Raw genomic sequence first — 17,051 nt, forward strand, 5'->3', positions numbered from 1 at the left:
GCTCCGTGATCTGTTATTAGTCACACACACACACACACAAAAAAGCAAATTGCGAACAATCTAATTATGTAATATTTTATCATTTAGAAAACAGCAAAAACTACATGTTTCAAGATACTATGTACAGTAAGTGGACAGGAAGAGATCTGGAAGGTTACACACCACACTCATAATAGCAAGTAGTCCAGAGAGAGTGAGGTTGAGGATGGTATCAAAAGGTTTTATTTCTCCTTGTTTCTACCAAGGTCTCCATATGAAGACTGAACAATTCAGATTGAAGAAAAATAGATCTCTCCCCGGTACTGCCAGTAGGTTTATCTTCTAAGTATAGACACCTGATTTCTCTGTCTCCTGAAGAATCCTGAAAAATGTAAAGAAAGAACAGATACATAATCTCTTAGGGCATCCCTGGGTGGCTCAGCGGTTTAGCGCCTGCCTTTGGCCGAGGGCCTAATCCTGGAGACCCAGGATGGAGTCCCACGTCGGGGTCCCTGCACGGAGCCTGCTTCTCCCTCTGCCTGTGTCTCTGCCCCGCCTCCCCCAATGAATAATAAAATCTTAAAAAAAAAAAAAAAGTTCTGCCCAGGGCCTTCGGGGGAGACTCCTGTAAAAGGGAGGCCGAGAGTCGACTTGGGGAGAGGAGGAAACAGAACAATTTTCCAAAATTAAGAAAAGCGCGCTCACATGAATAAAATGGGAGAGGAGCGCTCTCCAAGGGCCGCGCACACTTCAAGAGCTGCAAAATAGACAGAAGGGAGGGAGGAGCGCCAAATACCTGTCCGAGGTACTTTAATTTGGATTTCGAAGCAGGAAAAGAGAAGGGAAGATACACAAAATTTAATGGAATGAAAATCTGAGGTGGTGCATTTAAGATCAATTACAGCCTCACAAATAAAAGTCTCTCTTTTATGTACAGGGCATGGCATTTTGGAATATTCTGTCCCTAAAAATGGAGCTTAGAGGGACACGTGGGTGGCTCAGAGGTTGAGCGTCTGCCTTTGGCTCAGGTCGTGATCCCTGGGTCCTGGGACTGAGTATTGCACTGACCCCCCCCCCCCCCCCGCAGGGAGCCCATCTCTGTCTCTCCGTGTCTCTCATAAATAAATGGAGCTCAGAGTAAGGAGTCCCGGCCAAATTCCGCCACCGATCCAAGTGTCATCTCCGTCCCACTAGCGAGCATCTCTGCCGGTGGCTTCAGTGTCACCGGGGGACCGGGGCGGGGTGGGCCACCCCTGAAGCGCGGCCATGCTGATTTCCATCCAAAGCCCAGGGCGGTCCAACACCAACAGCAAGCGAGCACCTCTTCCGCGTGGCTGCGGAGGGGACGCGGCTCACTCCCCCCCGCGGCCGGGGCTCCGCAGGAGGCCGGAGAAACAGGGCCGAGCGCGGGACCGTCCGTGCGCCCGCCGCACCGGGGTCCCCCGGCTCCCGACCCCGGCCGCCGGGCATCCGGTGCGGGAGGCCGGAAAGGTCCGGGAGCGCACCGGGGCGGGCGCGGGGCCCGTGACGTGGTCCAATCCCCGGCGGGCGTCGGCGGTTTTCCCCCAACCGGCGGACTGGCCCCTCGGCGGCCTCCGGGGCCCCAGCCGGCTTCGGGGGCGGGGGCGGGGCCAGGACGTGGCCCAATGGGAGCGCGCGCCGGGGCGGCGGGGGCGGGGCCGGGCGCGCGGCGCAGGGCCGGGCGGCGGAGGCTCCAATGAGCGCGCGCCGCGTCCGGGGCCGGCTGGTGCGCGAGACGCCGCGGAGAGATTGGTGGCTAATGTAACAGTTTGCAAACCGAGGGGAGTTGTGAAGGGCGCGGGCTTGGGGGTGCGCTGCCGGCCTCGTGGGTACGTCCGCCGCCGCGTCTGTCCCAGGGCTGGGGCCGCAGGAGCGCAGGCAAGCGGCAGCGGGGGTGGGGATGGCGCTGCGAGCCGGCCACCCCTCCGGGAGGAGGCAGCGTGCTAGCTCCGGGGGCGGGAGCGGGAGCGGGAGCGAGGGCCGCGCGGACGCCGGTGCGCTCGGCCCCGCAGCTCGGTCCCCCGGGCGCCCCCGCGTCTTCGGGGTGGGCTGGGCCGCGTTTCCGGGAGTGGGAGCCGGCGCCTTCGCCAGGTGAGGCTCCGGGGAGCTCGGAGGGGACTCGGTGTCCGCCGGGCGAAGAATCCTAGCGTTCCAGGCGCGGCGTCCGTGTAGGCAGCGGGGCCGGGGGCTGTGATGGAGAACCGGGGGGCGGGCGGGGCGCCCCGAAGGGATTCCGAGGGGCAGACGGGCCCTTCTAACATCCTAGCCTCCTCCGACGTCACCACCTCTCAGTTCCCGTCCAGGCCCGGCCTGGCTCTCCGCGCCGGCCGTGGAGCTCCAGGTGTAGGGAGGTAGTTGAGCCCTGGGCGGGGATCCCTGGCCGCACCCCGGTGTCTGACAGCAGCGGCAGTGCTAGGGTGCGCCGGTTACAGCCTGTGCAGTGGGCGGAAGGCTCTGGTCTCCTCTCTCCTATCCTGGTACCCTCCGTGTTTAGGGATGTGGTGGATGGAGCCCAGGACCCTTTGTGTGATTTGCGGAAGGGGTGGGGGGTGTAGTCTCCTCCGGCCCCCCGGGGTGACAGTGGAGTATGGATCTTAAAGCTTCCCTGTCCTGGGATGAGGTTGTCTTCACTCAGGGCATCCGGTTACAAGTGTTGTTTTTCTCCTCCCGCAGAGGCACAATGGCAGCCACCGTCAGGAGGCAGAGGCCGAGGAGGCTAGCCTGTTGGGCTGTGCTGGCTGTGCTCTTGGCAGACCTGTTGCCGCTCAGTGGTGTGTACCCCCAGAAGCAGAGTCCAAAGAAGAATAAATGAGTGAATGACGAATGATCGATGGTGGGAGGGGAGGCTTTTGGTTGGAAGCCTCTGGACTTGAGTTGCTGGACACACACACAGGCCTTTATCTTTTCACTGTCTTACCTTCTCTATGGAGAGCAGTGTGCTTTGGTGAGAGGGGACTCGGGAATGTGGGGGAAGAGGTGGCTAATTGACAGATCTATTTCCTTTTCAGACACACTGGCGGTCATGTCTGTGGACCTGGGCAGTGAATCCATGAAGGTGGCCATCGTCAAACCCGGAGTACCCATGGAAATTGTCTTGAACAAGTGAGGACAGCCCCAGTGTCAGGGGTGGGGAGGGAGGGAGTCTGTTCTCCAAGCCAGTGTATATTCTTTCCTGCACACCAGTTTGGTGTCTTTAGTGATTGTATTTGGATTGTTGGGGCTCCTTAGTCCACCTCCTACTATATATAGGCACCTGGGTCCTATGTCTCTTCAGGGAATCCCGGAGGAAAACCCCAGTGACTGTGACCCTGAAAGAAAATGAAAGATTCTTTGGAGACAGTGCAGCAAGCATGGTGAGCTAGCAGCCCATCCCTTTCCCAGAAGCGGTAGGCAGAGGGGAGGAGATGACAGACGCCAGAGCCTGAACCCTTATCGACCTCTGATAAGACAGGTAGGTGATGGTGGACCTCGAAGCCTAATGCTCTCTGCTCCTTATGTACCTCATCTCAGGCCATCAAGAATCCAAAGGCGACGCTGCGTTACTTCCAGCACCTCCTGGGGAAGCAGGAGGGAAACCCCCATGTGGCCCTCTACGGAGCCCGTTTTCCAGAGCATGAGCTAGGCTTCGATCCACAGAGGCAGACTGTGCACTTCCAGATCAGCCCGTGAGTGCTCTGGTGGGGACGTGGGCTCAGCAGGCCCAGTGGGCTCCTCTAGTACCCATGACTGTTCTTGCCTTTAACTACTCCCCCACCCCCAGGCAGCTACAGTTCTCACCTGAGGAGGTACTTGGCATGGTTCTCAATTACTCCCGTTCCCTGGCTGAGGACTTTGCAGGTGAGTAGCTAAGGGGAGGGCAGCGGTGGCCAGGCTCCCTAGGGTCTCTTATGGGAGTTGTTTTGCCTCCCAGGAACATTCGAGAATACTTGCAGATATTTTTATTTTGGTTATCTGGGGAGCTGCTCCCAGTATCTAAATGGCAGAGGCCAGGGATGCTGCCAAACATCCTACGATGTACTGGACAGCCCCATATAATCAAAGAGTTTTTTGGCCCAAGGTGTCAATAGTACCAAGACTAGGATAGTGTCATATGAGGTACAGAGCTGGTGGGAGCCCCGTTCTGTTGTCCTCTGTAGAGCAGCCCATCAAGGATGCAGTGATCACGGTTCCAGCCTTCTTCAATCAGGCTGAGCGCCGAGCTGTGCTGCAGGCTGCTCGCATGGCTGGCCTCAAAGTGCTACAGCTCATCAATGACAACACCGCCACGGCTCTCAGCTATGGTGTCTTCCGCCGGAAAGATATCAACACGACTGCCCAGGTGAGCCATCGAGAAACTTCTTTTTTTTTCTTTAAGATTTTATTTATTGGGCAGCCCAGGAGGCTCAGCGGTTTAGCGCTGCCTTTAGCCCAGGGCGTGATCCTGGAGATCCAGGATCAAGTCCCGCATCAGGCTCCTGGCATGGAGCCTGCTTCTCCCTCTGCCTGTGTCTCTGCCTCTCTCTCTTGGTGTCTCTCATGAATAAATAAATAAAATATTTTAAAAAATATTTTATTTATTCACGAGAGACAGAGAGGGGCAGAGACACAGGCAGAGGCAGAAGCAGGCTCCCTACAGGGAACCAATGAGGGACTCAATCCTACAACCCTGGGGTCAGGACCTGAGCTGAAGGCAGACACTCAGCCACTGAGCCACCCAGGCATCCCTGGGGAGGAACTTCTAACCAGACTTTCAGGATGGCTGATTCTGAAGATGCAGGCCATGTGGCTCATTTTGCATCTTGTTTGCATGGCTAGCCTTGACAGAATGCAGTAACAAAATGCCCTTCTCGACCACTGGTTGGAGCTTTTCAGCTTTGAGTGGAGAGTGCATAAAGCACCTGGAGTTAGGTAAGGTTCCTGTGACAGTCATTTTGGTGTCTCTACAGAACGTCATGTTCTATGATATGGGCTCTGGCAGCACCGTGTGTACCATCGTAACCTACCAGACAGTGAAGACTAAGGAGGCAGGGATGCAGCCACAGCTGCAGATCCGGGGCGTGGGGTAAGTTGGTGCTGGGAGGAGGGCTCCTTGCTGAGACACTCTCGGGCCGGGTTTTTTTTTTTTTTGGAGGGGCAGTGACCTCATTTCCCTGCACCCTGCATGAATGCTATCCTAAAGCAGCAGTCATCATGGGGTACCTCTTTGGAGGCCCAGGGGAATGTGGAGAGGGAGGAGGACAGTTTGGGAAGATTGAAAGAGTACTTCCTCAGCTGCTTCTTTGGAAACCCATGAATAGACCACGTGCAGTCATTTTGTCGATCTTGTCGCTTCAGCACGCTTATTGATGACGTTGTCTTCTTTCTCAGACCCGTTCACTTGTGTCTGGCTTTCCCGCCGCCGGCGTTCTAGTCCAGGCTGCCCTTATCTCTGACCCACAGGGTTATGAGAGAGGGTCTCTCCCTTTTCCAGTCCTTTCTCCACGTTGCAGCCAGACAGAGAGTTCTTTTCAAAATGCCAACCTGATTATAATTTGTTTCTTTAAAAATCCTCAGTGGCCCCAAACCTTTACTTTGGCCTGTGAGAGCCCAGACTCTGCCCACTTGTCCTCCCCAGAGCCCCTTGCTCTTTGAGCTCCAGCCATTCCTGGCCTCCTTGGGAACTTACTCTGCTGGCTCCCATCTCGGGGTTTTACCCTTCTCCCTCTAGGGTTGTTTTCCTCCTTCTCTGCCTCGTTACTTCCATTCATCTTTCAAATTTCAGCTCAAACATCACATCTCACAGAATCTTCCCGGACATCTGTAGATAGGTGACACTTCCCTTTTATGTCTTCTGGTGCTGTTGCTGGTCTGTCCCTTGTAACTCATGGGCTGGTACACATTTCACAGTCGTGTGTTCATTCAGTGATAGATTGTAAACTCCTTCAGAGCAGGGATCTTTTTTTCTTTTTCCTCTCTTAATTGCATCCCCAGAGATAGGCATGTGGTTGATGTCCAGTAAGTACAGTGGATTGGAGGAGTAGGTGAACTGTCACTGAGATGTCAGCCATGTATGTGGGACAAGAGTCAGATCCTAGGTCAATGAAGGGACCCTGTGGGTTCCTCACACTTTTCCCTGTCACCTTCTCCTGAAGATTTGACCGCACCCTGGGGGGCCTGGAGATGGAGCTCCGGCTGCGTGAGCACCTGGCTAGACTTTTCAACGAACAGCGCAAGGGCCAGAGAGCAAAGGACGTGCGGGAGAACCCCCGGGCCATGGCCAAGCTGCTACGGGAGGCAAATCGACTCAAAACTGTCCTGAGCGCCAACGCTGATCACATGGCACAGGTGCCTACTCGTGGCTGGTTGAGGGAGGATATTGCCCACCCAGAGAGTAAAGGACCCCATCATCCTAAGCGAGGCCACTGGCATGCAGTGCGGCCCATCCCTTCCTTCTTCCTAAGCCTCCTGTCCTCCAAAGTCCTGGTCCTTTGGTTTCTGGCCTGCCCAGCCAGAGGAGGATCTGGGCGGAACTCTGACACGCCTCATCCTCCCCCAGATCGAGGGCCTGATGGATGATGTGGACTTCAAGGCAAAAGTGACCCGAGCAGAGTTTGAAGAGTTGTGTGCTGATTTATTCGAGCGAGTACCTGGGCCCGTACAGCAGGCCCTCCAGAGTGCCGAAATGAATTTGGTGAGGGTGGTGGGGTCAGATGTGGACATGGGGTGGGGAGACAGGTGCAATAGAAAGTGATTCGGTGGTGGGGAGGAAGGGGGAGGAATGTTAAGGGACCAGTCAGCGCTGAGAAAACTAACTACAAGCCGTTCCATATCACGTTGTTTCTCTGTAGGATGAGATTGAGCAGGTGATCCTGGTCGGTGGGGCCACACGGGTCCCTAAAGTTCAGGAGGTGCTGCTGAAGGCTGTGGGCAAGTGAGTGTGGGTATTGAGGCCCTGGGGCCGGGCTCCAGGGCTGGGCAGCTGTGGGACTGAAGCGAGGGAGGCCAGGCTGGAGTCTCCGGAGTAGACATGCTAAGGTGCAGGACTTTGACAGGGAGGAACTAGGGAAGAACGTCAACGCAGATGAAGCAGCTGCCATGGGGGCTGTGTACCAGGCAGCCGCGCTCAGCAAAGCCTTCAAGGTGAAGCCGTTTGTGGTCCGAGATGCGGTGATCTACCCCATCCTGGTGAGTAGGCCCGTCTGATCAGGCCATGAGCTCCCTTTACCTGGACTAAGGATGCTCCCTCTGCTCTGGCTTGTCCTTTTGTTTTTCTGCCAGCTGAGGTCCTCCATGTACCCTGACCCCAGAACCTGTTCTGACTCTCCAGCGTGCCTCCTTTCTGCCTGCTGTGTAGGTGGAGTTCACAAGGGAGGTGGAGGAGGAGCCTGGGGTTCGCAGCCTGAAGCACAATAAGCGTGTCCTCTTCTCCCGAATGGGGCCCTACCCTCAACGCAAAGTCATCACCTTTAACCGCTACAACCATGACTTCAACTTCCACATCAACTATGGCGACCTGGGCTTCCTGGGGCCTGAGGATCTTCGGTGAGAGGCTGGGGACTCCCAGAGGGGAGGATCTGAGGCCACAGGGCTGACACGGGAAGCAGCCTGTGTATGGTCAAGGTTGGGGTGAGCATCTTCTCTGGAGGGCCCAATACTTCGTGCTGGGAGGACTTTTTTTTTTTTTAAGGAAAAAAAAAAACATTTTACTAAAATCTAGTGGGAAAATAAGTTTTAGAAACTGCATACGACATAAAAACATCCACGTTTACAAAGCTGCAGTCTTGATAAACAACCAGCCATAGAGCCAGCACCGAGGTGACCAGTCCTGAATCCCCTCATCTCTGTTGGAGGGGCTGGTTCAGCAGAGCTTCAGCGGGGTCAGACTCGGTTTCCTGATTCTCAAGGGCTGGGCACATGAGCTGCCATGGCTTGGTCCCAAGCAAACACGAAACGACCCTTCTCAACACCATGAAGGTTCTGTTTCATTTAGTTAGTAGTGAAGATTTCTCTGTACTCTTGACTTTGACCTACCCCTCAAGTATCCTGGATTCTGGAATTTTAAGGATTCTTCTACTTCTTCGTGCTAGTCTAGAGCTGGAGGCGGGCTGGGTGAGCTCCCCAGAATTACTCTCTCCTCCCCAATCAGGGTATTTGGCTCCCAGAACTTGACCACAGTGAAACTAAAAGGTGTGGGTGAGAGCTTCAAGAAGTATCCTGACTACGAGTCCAAGGGCATCAAGGCTCACTTCAACCTGGATGAGAGCGGCGTGCTGAGCCTCATCAAGGTGAGAACAGGAGGAGGCCCTGGGGACAGGGCAAGGCCTTTCCAGAGTGGTCCTTCCACATGGTGTTAGAACACGAACGAGAAGGGTTTTGGAGATGGAAAAGTCTCAGCTGTGAACACAGCTAACCAGGGATCTGGTGTGGTCTTTTCAGATCCTATATTAAGTGCTTATGGATATTGTAAAACTTAAGATCCACAGAATGGTTAACATCGTTTCATATGTACTGTGGGAAATAATGGCCCATTCTGTTGTCAGGTTGAGATGTGAGGGGCTTGGATGGGAGAGGAGTTAGGACTCTGTCCTCAGAGGGCTCATAATCAAAGGGGGTGGAGGTGACTTGACTCAAGAGCCCATAAAAGAAGGCAGCACCACTGCACATCCCATGGATGTGAGTAAGGAGATACCCACTTTGGCAGGATGTTTGCGGGGAAAAGGTGGGTCAAATGTGTGTTTCTTCAGCTTGACTCCCTGTTTTCAGGTGGAGTCTGTGTTTGAGACACTGGTGGAGGACAGCCCGGAAGAGGAATCTACTCTGACCAGTAAGACGAGTGTGTGCGTGTGTGAGGGAGGATACACACACACATGTGTTTGGGGGAGGCGAGCAGGCCTTGCCTTGGGGTTAGGAGGTAGCATCACTGCTGTGTCCCCTTTGAGTTTTTGGGCTTTTTTCCTCCCAGAACTTGGCAACACCATCTCTAGCCTGTTTGGCGGTGGTACGACACCAGACGCTAAAGAGAACGGTACAGACTCTGTCCAGGTAAGGCCAGCATAGAGCCGAGGAAGCTCGGAGGGTGGTGTAGGGGGGCCAGGTAGTGGCAGCAGAGGCAGGGGTTGGGGGCACACTCCAGCTGCCTGGGACTGACTAGACTATCCCTTCCCCTGGGCCCCTGCTGAGTGAACCACCTCCTTCTCTGGACTCCAAGCTGCCCCTGTCCTTGAGCTCCGGGCCACATTCCCCTCATCTCCGAGTGCTTCTCTCTCGTCTGACTAGACTGCGTGGTCTGCACAGTGCAGTGCCCATTCCCGTGCCACCGTCTGTCTGCCCCTTCGCAGCACAGCCTGGGGGATGTGGTGTCGCTGAGCTGGTTTTTCCGCAGGCTCTGCTAGTGACTGTTGTATACAGTGGCATCTGTGATTGTTTCCAGGAGGAAGAGGAAAGCCCTGCCGAGGGGAGTAAGGATGAGCCCGGAGAGCAGGCGGAGCTCAAGGAGGAGGCCGAGGCCCCAGTGGAGGATACTTCTCAGCCCCCACCCACTGAGCCTAAGGAGGATGCAGCCCCTGAGGAAGAGAAGGCTGCAGAAAAAGAAAAGGAGGAAAAGTCTGAGGCCCAGGTGAGCTACAGGCAAAGGCCAGTGTGGACCCAGAGGCTGAGCGATGCCTGCCTTGTTTCTTGCACCTTAGAGCCCTGCTTGTGGAGAAGAGAAGGACCAAATCTTTTCCTGACATGCTCATTTCTTTCCACGCTAGAAGCCAAGTGAGAAAAAAGAAGCAGGGTCTGAGCCTGTGCCTCCAGCCCCAGAGGAAGAAAAGAAGCAGAAGCCTGCCCGGAAGCAGAGAATGGTAGAGGAGATTGGGGTGGAGCTGATGGTTCTGGACCTGCCTGACTTGCCGGAGGATGAGTTGGCCCGCTCGGCGCAGAAGTGAGTAGAGACTCTGTGTGTGTGTGTGTGTGTGTGTGTGTGTGTGTGTGTGTATGTAAGGTGGGCAGGGTGTGGAATGGCACCCCCTGGGAGGAGGAGCTGTCTGACCCAGGGTCTGAGTTTCTCATGTTCTCTTCTTCACGTGTGACTCTTTTGTCCCACAGACTTCAAGACTTGACACTCCGAGACCTAGAGAAGCAAGAACGGGAAAAGGCTGCCAACAGCTTGGAAGCTTTTATCTTTGAGACCCAGGTTGGTAGGCTGGGAGGCACACCTGCTCTGGGACCTGTGTCTGAGGAGGGTCTGACTCTGGAAGCCTTGCCCTCAGGGGCTCGGTGCATGCTTGGGCCTATGTGCACCTCCCTAGGACAAACTGTACCAGCCCGAGTACCAAGAAGTGTCCACTGAGGAGCAGCGTGAGGAAATCTCTGGGAGGCTCAGTGCAGCCTCCACCTGGCTGGAGGACGAGGGCTTTGGGGCCACCACAGTGGTAAGAGGCCTCCTAGGACTTGGTGGGTGGGATGGGAGCCGTTGCTTTCGTCTCCCAGGGTCAGAGAAGGTGAGGGGTGTGAGGCCATGAGCAGGATACAGGGCTGACTCCAGGGCCAGCCTCTCCTCCCTTTAACCCTTCTGCCCATCCCCAACCTGCATCCGTCAGATGCTGAAGGAGAAGCTGACTGAGCTGAGGAAGCTGTGCCACGGGTTGTTTTTTCGGGTGGAAGAGCGCAAGAAGTGGCCTGAACGGCTGTCTGCCCTTGATAATCTCCTCAACCATTCCAGCATGTTCCTCAAGTAAGCAGTCCCTCACTTTTCTTCCTAATCCAATCCTGCCAGGCCTCACAGTCCATCAGCTTCCTATGCCCCACAAGCATACCCATACCCCTCTTCCTCTTGGGCTCACCGTCTCCTTACTGGCTTCCAGGGGTGCCCGGTTGATCCCAGAAATGGACCAGATCTTCACTGAGGTGGAAATGACAACATTAGAGAAAGTCATCAATGAGACCTGGGTAATCCCTGTGTAAATACTTAGGGGCATACTGATCTGGCAAGGTGTGCTGTGCTAGGCAGCATGGGGGATGCGGACAATGGAGGCTCAACAGCCACTCCCTCCTGGCCTCACAGCTAATCGGGAAGGCAAAAGGCATTTACATTTGAGGCCATGTCTGATTAGCCCCCAACAGGGGTAATGGCCACCCATGAGTTGTCAGACCAGAGTAGCAGCAGAGCCCATCCCTGGGACATTAGAGCAACTGCTCCAGGGAGCTGGGGCTTGAGCTGCATGCAGAAAGTGGGCCGGGGGGATACTTGGGTGGCTCAGTGGTTGGGCGTCTGCCTTCAGCTCCGGGCATGATCCTGGGATCTGGGATCAGGTCCCATATCAGGCTCCTTGCAGGGAGCCTGCTTCTCCCTCTGCCTCTGTGTGTGTGTGTGTCTCTCATGAATAAATTTTTTTTTAAGACTTTATTTATTCATAGAGACACAGAGAGAGAGAGAGGGAGGCAGAGACACAGGCAGAGGGAGAAGCAGGCACCATGCAGAGAGCCTGACATGGGACTCAATCCAGGGTCTCCAGGATCACGCCCTGGGCTGTAGGCAGTGCTAAACCGCTGCACCCCTGGGGCTGCCCTGTAATGAATAAATAAATAAAAATCTTTAAAAAAAAGAAAGTAGGCTGGGGTCCGGGAAGGCGGGAATGACTTCATAGGAAGCAGAAACTTCCCTTTTGAATGTGTGGGGAGTGTATTTGAATCAGAGCTCAAGAAGTGGAGGGATAAGAGAATAATCAGGAGGTTTCACTGTAATCAGTTCCAAGTAACAGGACGTAAGCTGCAAGCATGTAGTTTGGGATTCTTTGATAGAAAGCCTCAGGTGCCTGCCCACCCTTGTGGGGCTCACAGCCAGGTGGAGGGGAGTGGTTTGAGATCTGAGGGAAGAGCCTGAGGCTGGTTTGGGGTGTATTCCATCTGGGACAGAGATAACCTGGGCTCCCCAGGGCTAGCTCTGAGCCTGGCCTGGCCTCACCTACAGGCTTGGAAGAATGCAACCATGGCTGAACAGGCCAAGCTTCCCGCCACAGAGAAGCCCGTGTTGCTCTCAAAAGACATCGAGGCCAAGATGATGGCCCTGGACCGTGAGGTGCAGTATCTGCTCAATAAAGCCAAGTTTGCCAAGCCCCGGCCTCGGCCCAAGGACAAGAACGGGACCCGGGCAGAGCCTCCCCTCAATGCCAGTGACCAAGCAGAGAAGGTCATTCCTCCACCAGGTGAGGACATGGTGCCTGGCTCCAGGTGCTCCTGGGCAAGAAGTCCTCTCCTTCCTGGGACTACATTTTGCCTGTGGTTTCCTTCCAGGCGAGACTGAAGATGCAAAGCCCATTTCAGAACCTGAGAAAGAGACTCGTGAGTTGGGGAAAGTGATTGGGAACGTGGGTAGCTTAACCTAAGGGTTGGCAACCTGGCTTGCACAGCCTGTTTCTTGAAGGTCCCCAAATTATGAATGGGTCTTATGTTTTTAGGTTATACGTGCGTGTGCACGAAAAGGCCAAGTGTGGCCCACAACTCCTAAAACATTTACTGTCTGGCTTTTTACGGAAAAAGTTTCCCAACCCCTCCATTAACTCCTTCCTCACTTCTCCAGAGGCTAATCTCTTCCTTCCCAAAAGCAGGATCCGAACCGACAGATGCCGAACCTCTGGAGCTAGGAGGTCCTGGAGCAGGTGAGTGTGGAGCTGGGGGTACCTGGGAAGCCAGGGTGGTCGGGTTCTGGGGTGAGGAGGATCGACACAGAATGGAGGCCAGTTACTTCCATTTCACCTGCTGGCATCCCTTCGCTCTTCCCCACTCCCAGCAGAACCAGAGCAGAAGGAGCCGCCCACAGGACAGAAGCCAACTTTGAAGAATGATGAACTATAACCCCCCTGCCCCAGGTCCCCATTCATCCCGCTCCCTTCTCCTACCTCCTCTATTTATTAAACATCGGGGGGAGGGGTTGCTCCTGCCCTCAGAGGCTTCGGTTCCTTTTCTCTCACCTTGATTGGAGGTGTGATGAAGGGGAAGGAGGGGACAGCTCACCAGTTCCTTCTGCAACGATTCTGTGGTAAAAACTGCAGTTGTTCTATTTCCTAATCCCACCCCTGGTTCCCTACCCATCCAGGCCCTAATTTGGGGAAAATCACTATTATGTCTTAATTCTTTGCCTGTGGGTAGGTGAGAGATTGGCCATTGAGGGGTCGATGGACCCTGCAGGGGGAGGGACACCCTGGGATATTAGGGTCTCCAGGCTTCTCTGCCCTCCTTCCTGCCTCTTTTCCACCACGAAGGCTGCCCTCCAGGGGCCAGCATCTACAGAGCCTTGGTTACCAGGTCTGGTTTCTGAGTGCCTATCTATGCTCTTTTATCCTCCAAGGTCTTGTCTTTCCCAAAAAGGCCCTATTCCCAGTGACTCCTCTTCCCATGGGTCCCTTCCTGTTGCAAGTCAGGCAGCTATCTGCCTCTTGCCCAAACCCTTCCATCTGGCCTGGCTGCAGTAAAGCTAGATCAGTCCCCACCTGCTTGTGCACCCCCCGGTGGCCAGAGTAGGCAGGGAGAAAGCGAAGAAGGGAATCCAGCCACCTCTGTGGGAGAGACTTGTGAAAACCCTGGAGCTCCTGCTTGTGGATTCTGGGGCACAGGAAAGCGTGCGGAGTGGCCGGTGTGCAGCATCCTGCGAGCACTGTCTGAGTCTGCATTTTCCCAGTAGCCTGTTCCCCCATGTCCCTGTGACTCCTGGCCCTCTCCTCTCTCCTCTGTTCTGCCCACCCAGACATAGCCTTTCCCTGGCCCCGGCCCCCTGGGCTGACCAAAATGTGCTTTCTACTGTGAGCCCCTATCCCAAGACCCTGGGAGGAGAGGCCGTGGTGTGAATGTAAAAATGCCACCTCGCCCTCTTTGCGGCAGTCCTTGTGGGGGAAGGAAGAGGGTCAGGGCTGGCCTGCCTTTCTTGCATTGCTCTGCTAAGGTGGGGGCTCTTTACCCACCATGCCAATGTTGGGGAGCCTGTCTTCCAGGATTCCATCTGGAGCAGGAGCCACAGCTGCCACCCAGCTCCCAGGGCAAGGGGAAACCTGGTTGTGTCTGTCTTTTGTCCTCTTTTCCCTTTTTTTTTTTTTTTTTTGCCACATTGGCAGAAATGAGACCGAAAGGTCCCACCCCGTCCTGTATGTTTGGGTTCTTTCACTAGCGGTTGAGGCTGGTTGGACAGGTTTGAGTCAAATTGTACTTTGGTCCATTGTTAATTGAGAAACTGTTTCAATAAAATATTCTTTTCTACAGTTTTTGTGCTGCGATTTTTAAAATGTTTTGTTCCTGAGTATAAACAGTATGTGTTTATTATAGAAAATTTGTAAGATGGGAATTTGAATCTTAAAATTACATATACTATTACCACCACAAGTTTAACTTTTTGGACTTAGTTGAGATTCATATGTGTAAGTTGTTTCGTTTTTTTCATGGAAACAAAATTGTGGTTTTGTTTTTCCCTCCTTGATGTTATTTGGATCTCTGTGTCCCAGGCTTTTTTAGGTGACACTTTAAGATGACAATCCCATTTTGCAAATAAGAAATTGACAGTTTGGGATCCCTGGGTGGCGCAGCGGTTTGGCGCCTGCCTTTGGCCCAGGGCGTGATCCTGGAGACCCGGGATCGAATCCCATATCAGGCTCCCGATGCATGGAGCCTGCTTCTCCCTCTGCCTGTGTCTCTGCCTCTCTCTCTCTCTCTCTGTGACTATCATAAGTAAAATAAATAAAAATTAAAAAAAAAAAAAAAAAAGAAATTGACAGTTTGTGGGGTGCCTGGCCGCCTGACCTAGTAGAGCATGTGACTCTTTGATCTCAGTGCTATGAGTTCAAGCCCCACATTGGGTATGGAGCCTCTTCTTTAATTTTTTTTTTAAGATTTTATTTATTTATTCATAGAGACACAGAGAGAGAGAGAGAGAAGCAGAGACACAGGCAGAGGGAGAAGCAGGCGCCATGCAGAGAGCCTGACATGGGACTCGATCCCAGGTCTCCAGGATCTTGCCCTGGGCTGAAGGCGGCACTAAACTGCTGTGCCACCGGGGCTGCCCAGTATGGAGCCTTCTTAAAAAATAAATGAAAAATGGACAGTTTATAGAGGTTTCAGTAACTCAAGGAATCAGACGTGTTAAGTTCCTCAGCTAGGTTTGAACTTAATTCTGATCTGTTAGCCCTTGCTGTTAACTGCTCTGAAAGAATGTTGCTAATGATTCACCACTCAATTAATTCACCAGCACAATTAACTTGGGTTGTTCATCAGTCTTTTTTTTTTTTTTTTTAATTTTTATTTATTCATGATAGGCACACAGTGAGAGAGAGAGAGGCAGAGACACAGGCAGAGGGAGAAGCAGGCTCCATGCACCGGGAGCCTGACGTGGGATTCGATCCCGGATCTCCAGGATCACGCCCTGGGCCAAAGGCAGGTGCCAAACCGCTGCGCCACCCAGGGATCCCTGTTCATCAGTCTTGATGGAACCATATTTTACCAAAGGAAGACCACTCTAGTCATCAATCACATGTCTAAAAAACTGAATAAGTAATGACCATGAACATTATTTTTCTCTGAAGGCTGAACATGTCTGACAAGTTTTAAGCCTAGAAGTCTCTTTTTTAAACTTTTTTTTTTGGAGGAGTAAACTTTCCACTTTTTTTTTAAAGACCTGGGCTTGCAAAAAAAAAAAAAAAAAGGATCTGGGCTTGCATTCTGTATGTCTCATTTTATTTTATTTTATTTTATTTTATTTTAAAAGATTTTTATTTACTTATTCATGAGAACATAGAGAGATAGGCAGAGACTCAAGCAGAAGGAGAAGCAGGCTCCATGCAGGGAGCCTGACGTGGGACTCGATCCCAGGTCTCCAGGATCCCGCCCTGGGCCGAAGGTGGCGCTAAACCGCTGAGCCACCAGGGCTGCCCTCCACTATTTTTTTTTTTTTAAGATTTTTAAAAATGTATTTAATCATGAGAGACACAGAGGCAGAGACATAGGCAGAGAGAGAAGCAGGCTCCATGCAGAGATCTCAATGTGGGACTCGATCCTGGGACTCCAGGATCACGCCCTAGTTCGAAGGCAGACGCTCAACCACTGAACCACCCAGGCGTCCCTAAAACTATTTTTTAGAGCAGTTTTAGGTTTATAGCAAAATTGAGCAGAAAGTACAGAGACTTCCCATGTGCCCTCTGGCTCCATACATGGCTAGCCCCCCTCATCTATCAACATCCCCCCTACCAGAGTAGTATAGTTATAATCATTTCGGACCCTATATTGATTATTGTCATCACTCAAAAGTATAGTTTACATCAGATTCACTCTTGACATTGCACATTCCTTGTATTTGGACAAATGTATAATGATACGTACCCACCATTACATTATACAGATATACTGCCCCCCAAAAAATACATGCTTTGCCTATTCATCTACCCCTCCCTGTGCCCTCTTACTCCTGGCAACCACAGACCTTCTTGCTGTCTCCATAGTTTTGCCTTTTCCAGAGTGTCAAATAGTAATCAGCACATTGCCTTTCAGACTGGCTACGTCTGCTTAGCAACATGAGTTTTCACTGCCTCCATATCTTCATGGCTCGACAGCTCATTTCTTCCTAGCTCCCAATAATACTCCATTGTCTGGATGTATCATGGTTTATCCACCCACTGAAAGACATCTTGGTTACTTTTTCGAGGTTCTGGCAATCATGAATGAATAAATCTGTGTGTCCAGGTTTTAAGATTTCAACTCATAGTGGTATGTAATTCGGCATATACTTTTAAACTAACATCATAAGAATGTCATTAGTAATTCTTAAATATAAAAGCAGTGAGCTTTTAATAGCCATTAGTTTTGAAGGATCAATTTCGAATTCTCTAGTTTCCATCATCAGATGGGCATTATTAACTCTGTAATAACACTGAATAGATAGTCCGTAGTTTTCTCAATCTTTCATCTATTATTGCACCCGCACTGTGTTTCTACTTTTCAATGTTATGAACAGCAGTGACTACCTTTGGGCATGATGTTGTTTTCGTGATCTCTTAGGTTACATTAGAAGGTAGGAATATTTGATACAGTGGTTCTCAACTGGGGCAATTTTTCCAGGGGACATCTGGCAATGT

General features: G+C 52.6%; 1 protein-coding gene and 1 long non-coding RNA gene across 8 annotated transcripts; one reads left to right on the plus strand and one right to left on the minus strand.

Moving 5' to 3' along the window:
* Positions 1-49: 49 nt before the first annotated feature.
* Positions 50-1,611, minus strand: LOC112671219 (uncharacterized). Its single transcript, XR_003143465.3, has 2 exons — positions 685-1,611; positions 50-361 (listed from the first exon to the last, which is right to left on the minus strand). It is a non-coding gene; the product is annotated as an uncharacterized LOC112671219 (long non-coding RNA).
* Positions 1,612-1,671: 60 nt separating this feature from the next.
* On the plus strand, positions 1,672-14,192 carry HYOU1 (hypoxia up-regulated 1). 7 transcript variants are annotated; one of them, XM_025465283.3, is made up of 26 exons: positions 1,672-1,829; positions 2,674-2,771; positions 3,009-3,102; positions 3,275-3,353; positions 3,511-3,665; positions 3,761-3,837; positions 4,137-4,318; positions 4,926-5,041; positions 6,111-6,303; positions 6,515-6,649; positions 6,807-6,889; positions 7,011-7,143; positions 7,313-7,500; positions 8,105-8,243; positions 8,722-8,782; positions 8,921-9,000; positions 9,389-9,574; positions 9,711-9,883; positions 10,048-10,135; positions 10,251-10,373; positions 10,542-10,675; positions 10,806-10,890; positions 11,912-12,146; positions 12,235-12,282; positions 12,546-12,599; positions 12,731-14,192. In XM_025465283.3, the coding sequence occupies exons 2-26, from the start codon at positions 2,681-2,683 to the stop codon at positions 12,793-12,795; spliced, it is 2,997 nt and encodes a 998-aa protein (XP_025321068.1). In that variant the 5' UTR covers positions 1,672-1,829; positions 2,674-2,680; the 3' UTR covers positions 12,796-14,192. The 7 variants fall into 7 exon arrangements, with proteins under 7 accessions (XP_025321068.1, XP_025321073.1, XP_025321072.1 ...); XM_025465288.3 differs by having other exon boundaries at positions 12,734-14,192; XM_025465287.3 differs by having other exon boundaries at positions 12,549-12,599.
* Positions 14,193-17,051: the final 2,859 nt, after the last annotated feature.

This window comes from Canis lupus, chromosome 5 (genome assembly GCF_003254725.2).
Source record: "Canis lupus dingo isolate Sandy chromosome 5, ASM325472v2, whole genome shotgun sequence".
Lineage (NCBI taxonomy): Eukaryota > Metazoa > Chordata > Mammalia > Carnivora > Canidae > Canis > Canis lupus.